Below are 18,346 nucleotides of genomic sequence, written 5' to 3'. Positions count from 1 at the left end.
CTCGCACCGTATTGAATTGCTCGTGGCTCATCACATGCGCAAAGCCAGGCTGCGTGGGACAGGGGTTTACACTGGAAGTACTCGCTGTACTGGTCAGACATACAGGAGGTATGGCTCATGATGGCTGGCAGTATATAGGCCTGATCTGAAGCAGACTGCAGCCATCCCCCCAGTGTATGTGTATGTATTAGCTGGCCACCAAAAAGGCCTCTCGAGATGCTGGGAAGACATGCACTCCAGCATGTATATGTATGTATGTATGGTGTGGGTGCTGTACTGTACAACAGCTTTTACACTCCTTGCCCTCGCTCTGAAGGTGTCTGTCTTAGGCCCTCACCGGTGTGTCCCCACCACACCAGCTTGCAATTGTCCCTACCTAGTCCTACCCTTTGGGCAGTAGAGTTGCCAGTCCATGTCATATCAGCAGTGCCTCTTCACATGTGTCCAGCCTTCTTTTCAGGTTGTCCAGGCATAGAGATTTCTCGGTCAGCAGCAGCTATGCAGTATATGTATACATGCATACTCTATCATAATGGAACATTGGTCACTGTATTCGAATCCATCACTGTGCATCATCATTTGGGGGTGCATCAGCGCTGGAATTAATTGGTATAGGAATTATATTCTCCTGCTCTTTGTCAGGATCCATCCTTGAACCTTCCAGCAGGGACACGATGCTGCAGCCTTAGCACATTTGCTGTGCATGTCTGGAGCAGAGCCAATCCTTCCAGCAGCACCAATCCATCCAGCCTAACTGGATCATACCTTGTCACCTGCTGTTTGCCTTCCAGCTAATGCTATCATCTCGCCTTGCCATGCATGAAACTGCTACAGGCAGGCCCACACCTTCCATCCCTGCTTCTGGAAATCCAGGCATTCGTCCCCCCTCTCCCCCAGGATCAATAATATCTCCATCCTCCGGTAAGTCAGTCGCACGCTGCTCTATCTTGCATCGTCGCCAAGGAAGGGTAGTTGACATGTGTACATATAGTAGCCAAGCAAGCAAGCGGCTTGCAGGAGCTGATGCGATGCTACAAATCAGGGCCCGTTACCTCTCACATCACGCAATGTGATGGTCTCATATCTCACAGTACATGTATGAGCTGCTTGATCGAAGACCGTGCGGATTTAGCTCAGTTGGGAGAGCGCTAGACTGAAGATCTAGAGGTCGCTAGTTCGTTCCTAGCAATTCGCAGATTGTGCAAGTGTGCGGTCCATTGAACGGAAAGGAAAGTAGGTAACTAAGTTTGGCTTGACTCTTCTGCTCTGCCGATGTGTCGGACCAAACTGTGTTGCATATTTGCAACGGGCACAATGTAGCAGAAGCAGTAGTAAAACTCTGCTGTGAGCAACTGCATGCTGCTAAAACGCATTCTCTGATATTCCCCAACCCATCCATGCAACAGTATGAGCTCGCCAGGCCTAGGGGAATGTACATTAATAATCGTATCAAACAGCTGAAGAGGGAAGTCAAAGCGTCATCTTTGACTACTCGCCTGGCAGTCCCTGTACCTTCGCCAATGTTTTGAGGCATCCTCATCCTTGTCAGCCATGCCAACGTTCTTGCTGACTTCCAGTGACTTTCCAAGGTCTAGCATCCACACCAGTGACTTTTCAAGGTCTAGCATCCACACCACCTGATGATTTATGGTTCAGCACCCATATCATCATCAGGTTCGAATTCATCAGACTCTGTTAACTTAGGGTTGCCAGTCAGCGACAGCTACATGCATATACTCTATTACGATGTGATGATCCATGGTTGATGCTGAGGGAAGTTACATCCTGATCTCCATTTACCCTGCACCCGTGTTGTACTTTGCAGGAGTCGAACAGACGACTCCTGCATCCAACAGTGGCATGGTTTCGGACAGGAGCTTGTGAAAAAAGTGCATGCATGCACTTTGCTGATGTACATGTGTTATACTGTACGGCAGTTGCTACAGTATTCAGTTCTCAATCGCCTGCATCCGCTCGGTGTGTATGTATGTGTATGTATGTGTATGTATGTGTGTGTATGGCGTTGCGAAATGTCAACTGGCCGCCAGAATGGACACTACTTCGTGCGTGGGTATGTATGTCCATCAGATTTGTGAAGTGAAGTAACACATCCACACTATGACACTATGATATGAAGATAATTCGTGCACTCAGAAGGGAACATCGAAGTGGATACCCAGGTAGGATTGCGCTTTACCTAATGAACTGAAGTGAACATATCCCTGCATGCTGTGTCAGCCAGTCGTCACGCGACGCATGATGTCATGATGCAGATGGATGTGGTATGATCATCGGGACCCGAGGATAAAATATAAATGCTCCACTTCGATGAGTCCTTTGAAAGAGGACTGGCATGTCGCCTATCACCCATACACCATCGAGTGATATGATGAAGCACCGAGTGCACACCCATACCAATATAAATAATATACATATATATATATGTGTGTTTTAATTGTTTATCATATCACATATATATACACATATGATACAATAAATAGATCATATACACATCTATTTTTCTGTGCAAGACAAGATCATCTACTTTGCTTCTCTTCTTGTTCCCGTCCTGACACGTGGCGGCTGAATGTTCAGCAAGAGTATTCTATATGTATAGTGTGTGTGTTGCATCTGTGCGTGTTACATGATCGTGGGGTGCATTCCCCGTACCTGCTAACCGCGCAATACAATCGAGTCGAGATTTTAAGAGATGGAATCATACGACCACAGGCTCATTTAACTCCTTTTATTTAAACAACCCTCATAGTATAGTAACATGTTATAATGTCTTCGATCTGCATTTGTTTCTTGGAGCTTACCGGGTTTGAACTGGTGGCCTCACGCATGCAAAGCGCGCGCTCTACCACTGAGCTAAAGCCCCTCTCCGTCCTCTGTTATGTACATCTGCTTTCCGCCCAACGCCACGGCTTAGTTCACAACAAAGACACCAGTCTTGTGGACTAAAATAGCGACTGAAGCTGCTGAGTTTGTCCTTTCGGCCGCAGGTTGACACAACGTAGTTCGGTGGGGCAAAGCCCTCGTTAATGTTGGCTCCGCTAATCCCGAAGGGTAACTAGTAATGTAGTTAAACTACAACTAGGCTCTGTCCATATGCCTACTACATTAGGAACTACGGCATCCCCCCTTCGGGGAAAGAGCTACTAGTAAAACGACATTACCGAAGGGGGACCTAACCTACTCCAACAAGAACCTTTTTTGACAACGTAGTAGCTTTGGCCAGAGACCTAGTCGTAGTTATTTTATACAATTGAGCGAATTCAGACAAACGTCTGGACAAATCCATGTCGGCACGTGCACACGGAAAAATGGTCTCCTCATGGCCCGATCCGGCGCGTGCCTGTGCAGTGCTTTGGAGCTTACCGGGATCGATCCGGTGACCTCACGCATGCGAAGCGCGCGCTCTACCACTGAGCTAAAGCCCCCTCCCATCTGTGTCAACCTCCAACCAACTTCACACCAGCGCATTACTAGAGCGCGCTGTTCGCGCGAGTGGGCCGTAGCTCCGTTGCTGGCTGACGCTGAATTGCACGCTAGATTGCGCGTTGCACGGTGCTGTCGCAAGCGCGTACGGCATAGCATAGCGCGTACGGCATAGCGTAGCATAGCATAGCGCGTACGGCATATCACAGCATAGCATAGATCGTATATGCTTGCAGATCGTATATGTTTGCAGATCACATATGATTGCACATCGCATGTGGCATATGCTTGCATATGAAGCATCTGTGCATATGAAACACATGTGCATATGTGCATATGAAGCATATGTGCATATGTGCATATGAAGCGTATGTGCATACGTGCATATGTGCATACGTGCATACGTGCATATGTGCATATGTGCATATGTGCATATGTGCATATGTGCATATGTGCATATGTGCATATGTGCATATGTGCATATGTGCATATCTGAGCCATGTGGGCTGAATTGCACGCTGAATTGCACGCTAAATTGCGCGTTGCACGGCGCTGTCGCAAGCGCGTACGGCATATCATAGCGTGTACGGCATAGCGTAGCATAGCACAGCGCGTACGGCATATCACAGCATAGCATAGATCGCATATGCTTGCAGATCGCATAGGCTTGCATATCGCATATGCTTGCACATCGAATGTGGCATATGCTTGCAGATCGCATCTGGCATATGCTCGCAGATTGCATATGCTTGCAGATCGCATTGCATATGCTTGCAGATCGCATATGCTTGCAGATCGCATATGCTTGCACATCGAATGTGGCATATGCTTGCAGATCGCAGCAGGCATATGCTTGCAGATTGCATATGCTTGCAGATTGCATATGCTTGCAGATCGCATATGCTTGCACATCGAATGTGGCATATGCTTGTGGCATATGCTTGCAGATCGCATCTGGCATATGCTTGCAGATTGCATATGCTTGCAGATCGCATATGCTTGCAGATCGCATATGCTTGCAGATTGCATATGCTTGCACATCGAATGTGGCATATGCTTGCAGATCGCATCTGGCATATGGTTGCAGATTGCATATGCTTGCAGATCGCATATGCTTGCAGTTCGCATATGCTTGCACATCGAATGTGGCATATGCTTGCAGATCGCATCTGGCATATGCTTGCAGATCGCATATGCTTGCAGATCGTATATGCTTGCAGATCACATATGATTGCACATCGCATGTGGCATATGATTGCATATAAAGCATTTGTGCATATGAAACACAAAGCTTACAAGCGAAGAACGGCGCTGTATGAAGCGCGTACGGCAGTCACTCCGCGCGCGTCCGAAGCATACGAAGCATATGTGCGTGTGCACGTATGGTGAAGTGCGTGTGTTGAAGTCTGCACGTTGAAGTTTGCGATCTGCTAGCGCTGCATATCGCATATCGCATAGGATGCATATGTGCATATGAAGCATATGAAGCACACGAAGCATACGAAGCATATGAAGCATATGAAGCATACGAAGCATACGAAGAGAAAAAAGGAAAAAAAGCGCGCAAAAAAAAAGACGCGCGCGCGCCGGGGATTGAACCTGCGCGGGTGGACAGATGGACAGACAGACGGCGTATCGGGCTAAGGCCTCCGCTTACCCATTATTACGTGGGAGCTACGGCGACCTAGCCCTGCTAGGAAGCATCGGTGCCCGGGGCCACACTGCATAGATCCCAGTAACTCATCCTGTCTCCGCAGTACCATTAGCAGTCTGCTGAGATAGGCAGAGAAGAAAGCCCAAGACCAGCTATGTGGTAACAGGGCAGATACATTTACATTCACACTAGAGCGCGCTGTTCGCGCGAGTGGGCCGTAGCTCCTGTGCTGGCTGATGGCTAATTCCTGCATTGCGCGGACAGTATGTGTCGTGCTTGTAAGGGCCGCAAGCTGTACGGCCCACTTGCGCGAACAGCGCGCTTTAGCTTACACACTTACACACACTTACACACAAGAGATTGCGGAGTCTAGCACGCGGATCTATCCTGTGAAGCGCTCGCGCGGGAGTCGAACCCGCAGGGGGCTCCACACATTGGTGGGCGGCTCCCCATTCCTGCCCGTAGGGAGCGAGCGTGTCGTCCGGAGTGTCCCCCTTACTCCGGACGCTGTCATTTAACGCCGTACAGTGGCGGGTCGTGGTTTCAACTCAACTCAACTCAACTCAACTCAACTAGTCCTGGACCGGGCGGGTCCACCGCGCTTCCAGCTGTCGCGCATGCTCGAACTCGGCTGTATAGCGCTGCTCCATCTCGCGCGCTGCCTGCTTCAGCAGGCGCAGGTTGGCGGCCAGGTCCGGCTCGAGGTTAGTCGCGCTGAGGAACTGCTTGATTATCCTCTTGCGCTCATGCGGTGTAGTGTAGAGCGGCCGGAGCAGACGGACGTGGTCCAGCGTCTTGAAGCGGGTCAGCAGCACATACAGGGTGGCGCGCTTGATGCTGTTGGGTGGGACAGCGAGATCCACCAGCCAGCACTCGTCTTTGAAGCTGCGGCCTTGCACGAAGTAATCGGTGACCGCCTGGCGGTCGCCGAGCGGCACGTTCAGGCGCCGGATCTGCTTTGTGATGGTGCCATACCCGGCGGCAGGCATCTCCACCTCGGCAATGCAAGACGCCCGGGGTGACAGGATGAAGGCACCACCCCTGCTGGCGTAGTCTCCAAGGCCCTGCAGCACGGTGCCGGGGATGTGGCCGCTTATAGGCCGCACAATGACGGCCGCTGGAAGGTACTTGAGCCGGCGGTAGGGGCCACGGCCGTCATCGGCTGGCTCGCGGCCATCCTCAAGCAGGCCGCAGGCTTCCACCTCGTTGTTGTGGCTCGCTCCGGCATCGGCAGCTGTCGTATCAAGGAGGATGTATCGGGCGCCATGGTAGTACCACGTGTCGGCGGTGGTGTGGCCAAACTCGTGATCCTTGATCCGCATCGCAACTGCTTTCTCCACGTGTGTCAGGGCCGGTTCCACAGCAGCACCGCGCTTCTGGACAGGGACGTGATCCGCATTCCACACCACAAGGCGCTGATTCTTGCGCTGTGCCTCCAGCATGATGAGCCGGGTGTTGAGTGTGTGGCGTGGTTCGTTCCTCTGCAGCACGACGCGCGGCTCGAGGTGCGCCAGGTCGGCCAAGTCGACGATGGCGCGGCTGTTGAGGTCGTCGACCATCTCGGCTATGCGCTGCTCGGTGGCTGGCTCACCGCCGAACATAGAGGCGTACTCTGTCAGGCGACGACCAGAGGGGCTGCTGTCCTGGCGCTGCTGCTTCTCCAGCAAGAAGACCGTCTTAGCCAGGGATCGGTAAACCCGGAAGCCCTCGAGTATGCAGCTCTGAGTCTGCGGGACAGCCCGGGGCCGGCGTGCTGCTGCTTCGGGTTGCTGCTGACCGCCTTGAGATCCAGCGGCGGCCTCATTAGGGTCGCCATCGTTGGCCTCCTCTCCGTGCAGAGGTTGCGCGGTTGGGACAGAGGGCGAGAACTGGGGGTTGCATTCCACAGCAGCGGCGTACCGGTAGAGGGGCGGGCCACCTGGCTTCGGGTGCTGGAACTCGTCGCCAGTGTTGGCGCTGGGACGGCCGCTGAAGATGGTGGCGGCGGGGTGGTCGCCGGCGAGATGTGGTGGCGGTAACAGGTGACGGGTGCAGGACTGGTTGCATGCACCCAGGTGGTCCAGGCTGTTCATGCCAATCTCGTCAATGATGAGCGCACCATCGCCGACATTACGATGCACCTGTAGGCTGGCTGCGCTGCCTTTCCTGACGCTGTCCGCTCGGTTGCTGCCAGCAGATAGGGCGAACATGGCGTGGGTAGAGAGGCTGCGATGTACCGGCGTGCTGAAGGCAGTTGCAGCAGCCCATGAGTAGGTGCAGGTGGCCGCCCAGTGCGGGCAGCCATGCTGGAAGGTGTACCACAGGAGCGCTTGTACGAACTGGCTCTTTCCGGTACCGGGCTTGCCCTCCACAAGCATCTGCGGTGGGTCGCCAGGGTTGGGCTCATCGCGGCGATCGAAGTACCGAGCCATGAGCATGAAGGGCACGGCCTGGTGGGGGGCAAGCGTGAACAGCTCGATGGTGTCGTCGATGCTGGGCGGCTGGGGGAGGTGCACATAGAGGGGCATGCGAGCCTGTTCAGTCCGCTCAGGAGTGCCAGGCATGCGCACGATGGCGACCAGGGGTCTGCTGGTGGGGCGGTGCAGCTCGACATGAGGGGTATCCATCTCAGGTGTGGCCGTCAGTCCCGCGTGGGCGCCCCCATCTGCCTCAACAGTGCCGGCTGCTGCTGCAACGAGATACCGCTTCAGACGCTTTGCTGCCTCAGTCAGGAGGGGCAGGTCCGCTGGTGTGATCCGACGGCTGAAACGATCGCTGCCTGCACCATGGCCGTCCGCTAGGGCCGGGGCTCGGCAGCGTCGTGCTGCATCATAGGCATACACGCCAGCAGCGTTGGTGCAGTCAAACAGGTCCGTAAGAGCGACGGCGGCGAGGTCGGTGCCAGCCGTCGGATACTCCTGACCTGGGATGTACACGAAGTGCTCCAGCTGGTCCTCGGCAGGCAGCTGTGTTTCAGGATCAGGCCTGAGATGCCCGTGGATGCCATCATCGGTATCTCCATCCGAAGCGCTCGTGCTGTCACCTTCAGGCAGCGCAGCTGCTGCCGCTGCTGCACGCTGCTGGCGGCGCCGCTGGTTGTACTCCGCCTGACGGCGGGCTTTCCCAGCGTGGTCCTCTTCGATGTTGTCCAGCAGCACCGTCACGTACGCTTGGTATGAGCGACCTGCCTCGGTAGTGCCCAGCTCTGCCCACCAGGTGTCGTAGGCTTCCTTTACACTCAGCCCGGGGGGGATGGGCTGACCCCGGTGAGCTTTAAAAGTACCCAGGACAAACGCGTAGTACTGCGCCATGCCCGCAGCAGAGGTGCCAGGGCGGGGCCGGCGGGGAAGAGAGCCTCCAAGCTGTACATATCGCGGCCGCGGCAGGCGGATGTGGACATGTGTTCTGTACAGCGGATGCGTGCCGTGGAAGGCCACCAGGCGGGGCAGCTCCGTGGCTGTCTGAGACGTTGGCTGGTCGAGTGTCGCTGCAGCTGTAGGAGCAGGTGGCTCAGGAGGAGGGGCCGGGGCTGCAGTCAGCAGAGGCACAGGGGCAGGCACAGGGGCGGTTATGGGTGTGGCCGGGGTAGTGCGCTTGCGGCGTCGAACTGCCACCGGACTCTGTAGACCCAATCGCTCTCGGTGCGGGTGCTGAGCTGGCGGCACACGTCGGACCTCATAGTTGGAGGATAGGTTGTACACGCTGCAGTCCAGGCCGCTGAGTTCTTCCCCCCGCAGCACGTAGTTATGCACGGCGTTGGTCACCGTGTAGCCCTCTTGCTCTTCGGCCTCCACCAGCACCGCCGCTGTGGTCGCCACCTCAGGAGATTGGTCGGCGCCCGCAGATAGCGCTGTGAACGCGTCTACCTGCAGGTATGCGCACTCGAACGTCGCCTCGAATGTGGAATGGCCGTCCAGCTTCATGGCGACAAGCGCCATACCAGCCGTAATGGCAGCGGTCATGCGATGCACAGTGGCACACATGTTGCCAAAGGCGGTGGGCCCACTGGCACCCGGATTCGGCGTCCTTCCAGCCAGCAGGAAGTCCTGCACTCGGGTAAGAGCGTTGCACGTCAGCTGCGCCTGGCTGTCGTTGATGCTCTTGCCAGTGTACTTCGTGCTGTAGTAGGCAGAGTCGCGGGCGCGGTCAGCAGCAGGCTGCAGCAGCACACAGTCCCCCCGCTCATCTTCAGGGCGGGCCAGTTGCGCTGCTGCCTCTGCCGTGTAGACGCGATCCACCTCGCACGCCAGAGTAAACAGCTGGTTGCACCCAAATGCCAGCGCTGCAGCTGGCATATGCGGTACAATGTTCAGGCCCAATCGTGGCAGAAGGAAGAGGCCGCCGGTGCCAATCCACTGGAAGGCGCTGCGCAGGACACGCGGGAACGCCATGCCACAGCTATCATCTGTGCCACGGCAGCCGTGTCGCTTGCACGTGTCGTTATGCGTATGAGTAAGCGTGCTGCAAATGACGGCTGCGTGGTGCGCACGGCAAGCAGTGTGCCGGGGAGGCGGCGGGAGTCCGCCACCTGCACAGCCGGCGAGCCTGCCAAAATCGTACGCTGCAGGCGGGCAGGACTTGTCCACGGGCGGAGGTGCACGGCCATGCTGCTGGGCCTCTTCGACGGTCATGTCCATGATGTAGTGTTCTGCACCGCGGGTGAAAGGGTCATAGTACGGCGAGGGATACCACATGGCGCACAGGGCGTATGCCAGGGCCAGCGCTCGGCAGTTGGGTCCACTGAACAGTGCCTGAAGGCGCTCGACTGCGAACGTGGCCACATGCGCAACACCGTGGATGTGCAGGGCAAGGCAGCCGCTCTGCTCCACCTTGACCGCCACCTCAAACGTGAGCCCACAGAAGCAGCGCGGGTTCGTCTGCTGCATGGCGCCCGGCGCGAAGCCGAAGAGCTCCTCCACCAGAACCTCCTTGGTGGCCACCAGCAGGGCGGCGCAACTGTACGGGTCATCCTTCACACGCCGCCACTTCTCCACCGTGCTCGGGATATGTTGCGGTCGTCCGTCATCGTCGAAGTCCAACACCTGTCCGGAGGCCACGACTGCACAGGCTGCGTGCATATCTGCCGGATTTACGGTGAAGAACAGCGGAGGCCAGCCAATGGTGAGGGCGGCTGCACGCATCTTGGATCGGGCACCGTTGTAGTACGCGTCTGTGAGGTCGAGGCGCAGAGTACTGAGGCGGGCCCCCTCCACCAGTGCCTTAACCAGCGGCGACTGCTGCGCAAGCAACTGCCGCCGCTGTGAGTGCCGATACGGCAGCGCCAGTATGGTGCCCATAGCACGGATGACATCACGCGGCACACACGCCGCCGGTTCACCAAGATGCGGCCGCATGTTCATGGTGATGCCCACTTGCGCCATGCTTTAGTGGCGCATGCAGATGTCGTACATGCGTGCCAGCAGCATGAGGTTGCCGCCGAATTGTGTCCGCGGCACACGGTGCAGCAGGTGGCGACAATACGCCGGAAAAGACATGCCGCGGGGGCGCTGACCAGAAAAGCCGTACGGGAAGGACTGGGGGAAGCAGAGGGTGAGGATGGCGGGATGACGGTCATCCAGCACGTGGCTGTCACGGCCACCAGCCGCAAACGCAAGCCGTGCGCGGCCAGTCAGAAGGTCCTCCACTCGGCCTGGGAAGCGATCGATTTCGCTGCCATCATCGCCAACATTCGACGGCTGTGGCAGGATCAGCTCCAGCTCGTCCAGAGTGGCAGCTGTCGGATCGACTGCATGATCAGACGACAGATGCGCAAGAGCTGGGTCAGGATGCAATTCACGCTGATAGCATGGTGCAGCAACGGCGGTAAATGCAGCATGGTGTGTGCATAGGCTGGACAAAAGCGAAATCGAAGCGTCTCGAACGCGTTACAAATGAGCGAAGATGTGTTAGCCCTATGCTCAGCCAAGCAAGAGAATGCACGCACCTGGTGCACCTTCAACTGGCTGGTCGGCAGGTCCACGCAGGATGGCGGTGAATGGCCCCGGTCCAGGGTCATGCCCTGCACTCAAGAATACATACAGCGGAGTAGTAGGATACATCACTAGCAGGACAGGCGAGGGTGCTGCAAGAGTCCAGCTTATCCAGCGGGTCAGGCTGCGCATCGAGATCAGTCAGCACAAGAGGAGCGCACTCTTGACGCACGGGGCAGCGGCGGCAGCGGCTGCCCGGTGCACAAAGCGCAGTAAGAGGGCAACACGAAAACAGAGGGCACACAACAGCTCGCATAAACACAGCAACAAAAGAACATACCTGCATTCGGGGTCGGATCCGCCAGCGTAGGTTGCACGGGTCCTGCAGGATCCACGTCAGGTGCCGCAGCTGCATCGGCAAGATTGCCATCACGAACAGCCGCTTCCACCACGTCCTGGAACTGCCGCACACCTGCCGCACCCGTGCGGTCGTGCAGGAAGGTGGTGCGGAGGACGTTCGCCACCTCCGGATCCGTAGGCGCAAGGGCGGCATGCAAGATTTCGTCCGGCACGCCTGCAGCACAGCCCATGCGCTCATACTCCTGCAGAGCATCCTCATCGATAGCCAGCTCCTCCTCGTCGTTGTGCTGTAAGAAACGGACCCAGGCGACGATGACCTGCCCTCGCACCTGTAGACCTGGCACCTTTCGCACGCGTTCCAGCAGCTCCGCCCGGCTGTGAACCTGGTCGACACACACGACCGTGATAGCGCCGGCCAGGTCGGACGCCCGCGCCGGCAGCTGTCCTCGCAGCATATTCGGGTCAGGATTTACGACCCCAATGCCGTGAGTCTTCACAGCACGCGGGAAGACGTCCGGCGGTCGGTCTGCCAGGTACATGATGAGCAACTGCTGGATGATGCGGCCGCGGCCCAGAAGCTGCCCCTCCAGGAAAGTGGGCGACGGCAGAGGGTCGCCCAGATGGTTGACGTGCGGCACATCGCCAGGGTCCAGGCGCGCCAGCGCAGCTTCGGGAACTCGTCGGGCTGTAGGAGGGGGGCAAGCACAGGCAAGTAGGTCCGAGACGACTAGGGAATCAATAGGAAAGTGGGCAGCAAAGGCAGGAGAGGCAAGCACATGCTGCAGATGAATGGAGCAGAACAGACGCAGGCAGAATGTGCCGCACTGAGTTATACCTCATAGACACGACGAACAGCATGCAGCACAAACTGACTTACCACTCAAGGCCTTGTGGCAGGCGTTGCATATGAAGATGCGTTCTGCAACACCGTCGCCGACCAGCATAGTGCAGTTGGGCAGATCCGGCTCTAACCGCATGCAGTACGGCACCTCCACACTAGCTGGGTCGTCAAGGCAGGCTCTGGGCAGCACCCGTGGAGGATGCGGCTGTTGGTCCGGCGGAAGTTGCTCGGGCGGCTCCTGCTCAGCCGCCGCTGCCTCTAAATCACCAGTCTCCGGAGCATCACCACCCATCTCCAATGCTCCTTCCGCTGCATCATCTACCAGCCTGCCTGCTCCATCATCATCCACAGCAGCAACCCGCTCAGCCCGGCTAACACGATACCGAGCTGGCAGGACCGGATCAGGCGGTGGCGGTGCTTCTCCCTGAGCTGTACGCGCCATCCGCCGCCACACCAGAGTACGTCCCCAGCGCTGCACAGCGTCCGTGCACATGACGTCTGCACGTAGAATGTCGACGTTGGGGATCTCCATCCAGGGCAGCACCGTCGACTGGTCCTCCGAGCACACTTCCGAGCACACAGCACAGACACGGGAAGGCATGCGCCGGCGCAAGGCAACAGCCATGGTCGATGCACATTGCAGCTGCACTGTGTATGGGACCTGCCTGTCAGGCGGTAACTGACCGCCAGGAAGGTCCTGCACGCGGCCCTCTGGAATCGCCAAAAGGAAGTCGGGCAAGTCAATGGCGGCATCACGATGAAGGTCCGTGAAGCGCAGAAGACGGTGCATGCGAGCCAATAGTGTGTCCCTAGGGGCGGCCTGCTGGTTACGCAGCTGCACCTGGCGTGCAGCTGCATGCCGTGCTGTGTTCCGCTGCTGCTGGAGTGCCCTTACCTCCGGGTCAGCATGTGCAGCCGCATGCTGTGCTGTGTTCCGCTGCTGCTGGAGCGCCCTTACCTCCGGGTCAGCACGTGCAGCCGCATGCTGTGCTGTGTTCCGCTGCTGCTGGAGCGCCCTTACCTCCGGGTCAGCACGTGCAGCCGCATGCTGTGCTGTGTTCCGCTGCTGCTGGAGGGCCCTTACCTCCGGGTCAGCACGTGAAGCTGCATGCTGTGCAGCATCACGCAGCTGCTGCTGCACCCTCACCTCTGGATCAGCACGTGCAGCTGCGTGCCGTGCAGCATCCTGCTGCCGCTGCAACAACCGTAGCTCAGGAAGGGCTGCCGCACGCTGCGCAGCTTTCTGCCGCCGCCATCTCTCCCGTACTTCTGCAGCAGAAGGATCAGCATCCTGGTGCTGCCCCTCCAGCTGCGTATCTGCAGCAGCAGCCTCTGCAGGCCCCGCTGAATTCATTCGCACGGCTGTCTGCTGTGCTGCGGCATGCTGCTGCTGCTCAGGTGCACGGCCCGTACTCAAATCAGCGAACGGACGTATTCTTCCACGGAAGCCGTCCGCCAGCGAGCCAAGCCGGAGTCGTTTCGAAGCAGGCGACTGATCCGACATGAAGGCAGACCCGACGAAGCGAACACGTATACTAATTCAGCCGTTAAGGATACGAGGTCGTCAACGGCGAAGAACGCGAAAAAAAGCGGAAAGAAGAAGCAAAAAATTGGAAAATATTTCGGCCTTGCGAAATTGCGAGAACCGTGAAAGCTTACAACCGAAGAAAGGCGCTGTATGAAGCTCGTACGACAATACGAGGTTGTGAACGGCGAAGAACGCGGAAAAAAGCGAAAAGAAGAAGCAAAAAACTGGAAAATATTTCGGCCTTGCGGAATTGCGAGAATCGTCAAAGCTTACAACCGAAGAACGGCGCTGTATGAAGCGCGTACGACAATACGAGGTCGTGAACGGCGAAGAACGCAAAAAAAAGCGAAAAGAAAAAGCAAAAAACTGGAAAATATTTCGGCATTGCGGAATTGCGAGAATCGTCAAAGCTTACAACCGAAGAACGGCGCTGCACGAAGCGCGTACGACAATAATTCCGACGCAGAATCGAAGCACGCGCTGAAGCGCGCATCGAATTGTGCGCCAAAGCGCGCGCTGAATCCCGCGGCGAATTGCATGCTGAATTGCACGTTCAATCGCGCATTTAGAGGTGTGCGAATCGCGCGCTTCGGCACACGTGCGCAATTGCGTGATTCGGTCAAGCAGCTGAATTGCGCGCAACGTCCATAGCTGAACTGTACAGAAAAGCTTGTCGCATTGTGTCGCAGATGCAGCCTTTCCGCGCCTTGTTTCACAACATCTGGAAACGCGCAGATGCAGACGCAGATATGTGTCGCGGATAAGAAGACATGAAGGGCACGTAGAAGACGAAGCTAGAAAAAGCGACTAGCAGGAAGGCAGCGCTGCTTGCAGATCGTATATGCTTGCAGATCGTATATGCTTGCAGATCAGATATGATTGCACATCGCATGCGGCATATGCTTGCATATGAAGCATGCGTGCATATCGAAACACATGTGCATATGTGCATATGAAGCATATGTGCATATGAAGCATACTAGACGCGGGCTGCGTCGCCCGCGAGGGGGCCGTAGTCCCCCGGCTGGGCGGCAGGAGTACGACGGTCCGTGCGTGTACTACACCCGTGTGGGAGTCGAACTCACAAGTGCAAGGGATGCACGAAGGGGAGCATCGTTGTCGTCATGACGCGTGAGTACACCAGGCAGTGGATGGTGTTGAGTGCGGCAATCTTGTAAGCAGTGTACACCACACGATGAGTATTGTGTGAGAAGCTGGCGGTGCCGAAGAAGTCGTCGCTGTCATGCAGCAGTTACCGAACTATGACGAGTACTTCGCAGACGATAGTGACCATGTGGTGTACGCTGCATACGACTGCTTAGACGTTGACGTTCGCCGCACAAGTACGCAGGATAGCGCAGGTATGCCGTACAATACGTGCAGAGGCGTGCGGGAGATATCGCTGCCACGTTGTGTGGCCGTGTTGGTGTTCGGTGCGTTGGTCATAGCTGCCAACGTCATGGCGGCGGTGGGGGTTGGGCAGGATCGTCCGCTGCAGCAGTTTAGGCACACGGCTTGCTTTTGGTTGGATATCTTCGTAGGCCAGGAATGCCGAGGAATGCATGACATACGAAGATATCACACCGATGTGATATTTTCGTACGCCAGTAATATTTCGGCCTTCATGGCATATGAAGATATCAAGCTGAAGGCGAGCCGTGGAGGCGAAGTGCTACAGCGGACAATCTTGCCCAGCCGCCACCGCCACCATGACGTTGGCAACGATGCTGACGACCAACACGCCGAACACCAACACGGCCAACCAACGTGGCAGCAATAGGTGCTGTGTACCGCCCAGCCGCCATGACCGGGAGTCTGGCCGCCGCTCCTTCATCTTCAGTTGGAAGCCGCCTCCAAGTCGAGGCGGCAGCATGAGTACAACGGGCAACAGCGCAGTTACCACCGCCTCAACAAGTAAGCAAAGTAGGGCAGTCAAAGGCGCACGGAGCAGGGACAGTCGTGCTGTCCGGCGAGGCAGTGGTGTTATCATGGTACGGTAGCGATGCAGCATGTCATATGTACACACACAGTAGTACACCGGGCTACACCACACCGCCCTGCTGTCCAGTCGTTGTGGATCAAAGTCATACCGGGTCAGTAACCAGGTAAGACTTGGGTCCACACCTTGCGGATCCGCGTCTTACTGGGTTACTGACCAGGTATGACTTGGATTCAGAAGGACCGCATAGCAGCCAGCAGCAGGTGCGTGTGGCCGTGTGAGTGTGTGTGGTGTCGGGGGGGGAGTTTTGCGTGCAGCAGTAGCGTGCCATAATAACACCACCGGCTCAGCGGTTAAATAGCTATGTGACGACACCGCTGTTGGTCTACCACGTAGGCATTGTTATGTACGATTGCAAAGTGTATGTAGGGTTTGTAGTACCCTAAGTGTATGTAGGCCAGCCTGCCAGCCTGCCAGCCTGCCAGCCTGCCAGCCTGCCAGCACTCGGGGAATGACTTGGTCATGGACGTGTTTTCTGGTCATGGATTTGGTCATGTATGTGGTCATGGATCTGGTCATAATTTGTCATTAAGTCATGGATCCGGTCATGTATGTGGTCATGGATCCGGTCATAATTTGTCATTAAGTCATGGATCCGGTCATGGATCAGTTCATAGTTTGCATAAGCAAGTGCAGGATATGACTGGTTGGGGTCATGAAATGTATGCGATTCATGACGACAATCTATGACATGGGACCGCGAAATGACCGTATACGGTCATGGCTGCACTTTATGACCCCATGCGGTCATAAAGGTGGTCATGTACCTGCTCATAAATATGCGGAACATGACCAGGTCATATTGTGCATGGTATTCCATGATGCAACAATGCACTTCATGACCACCCTGGCCCATGTTTTGCAGTCATTCCATGAGTCGTACACTGCACTCCATGACCACCCTGGCCCATGTTTTGCAGTCATTCCATGAGTCGTACACTGCACTTCATGACCACCCTGGCCCATGTTTTGCAGTCATTCCATGAGTCGTACACTGCACTCCATGACCACCCTGGCCCATGTTTTGCAGTCATTCCATGAGTCGTACACTGCGCTCCATGACCACCCTGGCCCATGTTTTGCAGTCATTCCATGAGTCGTACACTGCGCTCCATGACCACCCTGGCCCATGTTTTGCAGTCATTCCATGAGTCGTACACTGCGCTCCATGACCACCCTGGCCCATGTTTTGCAGTCATTCCATGAGTCGTACACTGCACTCCATGACCACCCTGGCCCATGTTTTACAGTCATTCCATGAGTCGTACACTGCGCTCCATGACCACCCTGGCCCATGTTTTGCAGTCATTCCATGAGTCGTACACTGCACTCCATGACCACCCTGGCCCATGTTTTGCACACATCCCAGAAGTTGTTTACTGTGGGCTTATAAGTCATGACCAGCAACCCATCAATCTGTGGGCTACAGACTCCAAGTCTGCTATCACAAATAAATGTATGTACTCCAACACTCCACACCGTTAAGGTGACAAACCTCAATGTTTCAGTGGATCATTCAGGGAAATCACCCACCAGCAACATCCTATGAAGTAAGCCGGATTACCTGCAGCTCGACTACGTATACATTCCTGAACCACAACTGCCTTCCACTATCATAATGAACTATGAGCTTCACTCCTTGCAGGTCTCAATCCCTAAACCTCCAGGGACTTAAGTGTGTGCACTAGTAGTAATGCCTGACCTCATACATTTCTCTATATGCCACCTGCAGGTCACAGAAATTGTCAACTCCAGCATCCTGCTGCATGCCTGCTAACCCACCGCCTTGCGCTTCCCCAGCAGTCTCTTCCTTGCTGGCCCCTGCTGGCCACCTTTGCCCAGCTTGGCTGCTTCTTTCACCGCACCTGCCCTGGCAGCTTGTTTCACTGCAGCAAGCTCAGCCCGCATCTGGTGAGCAGTGATGGCGGTGGTTTCATGGTCAGGCATCCCATATGCACCGCCACCAGTGCCACCCATCGCCATGGTGTCCCCATACTCTGCAATGACATCGTCAAGTCTCTCGCCAATCAGGTCCTCCAGGGAGTCACCCTCTGGCTCACAACCACCTGGCTCCATAATTGTTTTGCCAGCAATCACAGCCGCCTCCGGTGCAGCCATGGCCATCTGAGCTGAGACCTGCTAGCAGAACATCAAGATGTGAGCACACGGAAGGCCCAAAATGCATGATACTAGTGCCCTGCAATATTCAGGAACCCACAAGCAACGGCATGACATGTGCCATTGCTACATGCACAAGGACCTGTCATGATACATCACATAACCCATACACCATGTACCTGCTGCTGCACTTTGGTGGCACCACTGTTCATCACACCCATCATGACGGCTGGGGCCATGGCAGGGGTCTGGCAGGTTCCCTGCAAATGCAGATTATGGGCATAATTCATATAGTCTGTTGGATTAATAGTTTAGCAGATGGAGAGACATTCGGGGGACTCCTCCTCATCCATTCACCCAAACATCTGAAGAGACCAAGGGTTCAGCAATCACTACCAATCCAGCAATCGAACCCTGATTAATCAATTGTGACCTCAATTCCGCAGTTCAGCAATTAGCCATAACCTCGCGCTCCTGATTAATTAGGATCCCCAGG

At 55.8% G+C, this 18,346-nt stretch overlaps 2 protein-coding genes across 2 annotated transcripts in view; one reads left to right on the top strand and one right to left on the bottom strand.

The window, feature by feature from the left end:
* VOLCADRAFT_88114 (uncharacterized protein) overlaps positions 1-2,308 on the top strand; it is a gene marked incomplete at both ends in the record, with an annotated part of 3,944 nt that extends 1,636 nt beyond the window's left edge. The window contains 3 exons of the mRNA XM_002947926.1: positions 898-921; positions 1,826-1,977; positions 2,274-2,308. Coding sequence (XP_002947972.1) covers positions 898-921; positions 1,826-1,977; positions 2,274-2,308 — 211 coding nt within the window. The remainder of the gene's footprint in view (positions 1-897; positions 922-1,825; positions 1,978-2,273) is intronic.
* A 3,359-nt stretch (positions 2,309-5,667) lies between these two features.
* On the bottom strand, positions 5,668-18,071 carry VOLCADRAFT_88113 (uncharacterized protein; the record flags this gene model as incomplete). Its single annotated transcript, XM_002947780.1, has 10 exons — positions 5,668-9,548; positions 9,603-10,456; positions 10,601-10,820; positions 11,019-11,093; positions 11,345-11,476; positions 11,588-12,049; positions 12,242-13,352; positions 15,442-15,695; positions 17,598-17,868; positions 18,030-18,071. The coding sequence occupies 10 exons, from the start codon at positions 18,069-18,071 to the stop codon at positions 5,668-5,670; spliced, it is 7,302 nt and encodes a 2,433-aa protein (XP_002947826.1).
* Between the last annotated feature and the right edge of the window lie 275 nt (positions 18,072-18,346).

The sequence above is a fragment of the Volvox carteri genome (assembly GCF_000143455.1).
Source record: "Volvox carteri f. nagariensis unplaced genomic scaffold VOLCAscaffold_8, whole genome shotgun sequence".
In the NCBI taxonomy this organism is placed as follows: Eukaryota; Viridiplantae; Chlorophyta; class Chlorophyceae; order Chlamydomonadales; family Volvocaceae; genus Volvox; species Volvox carteri.
This window is presented reverse-complemented; position numbering and strand designations above follow the sequence as displayed.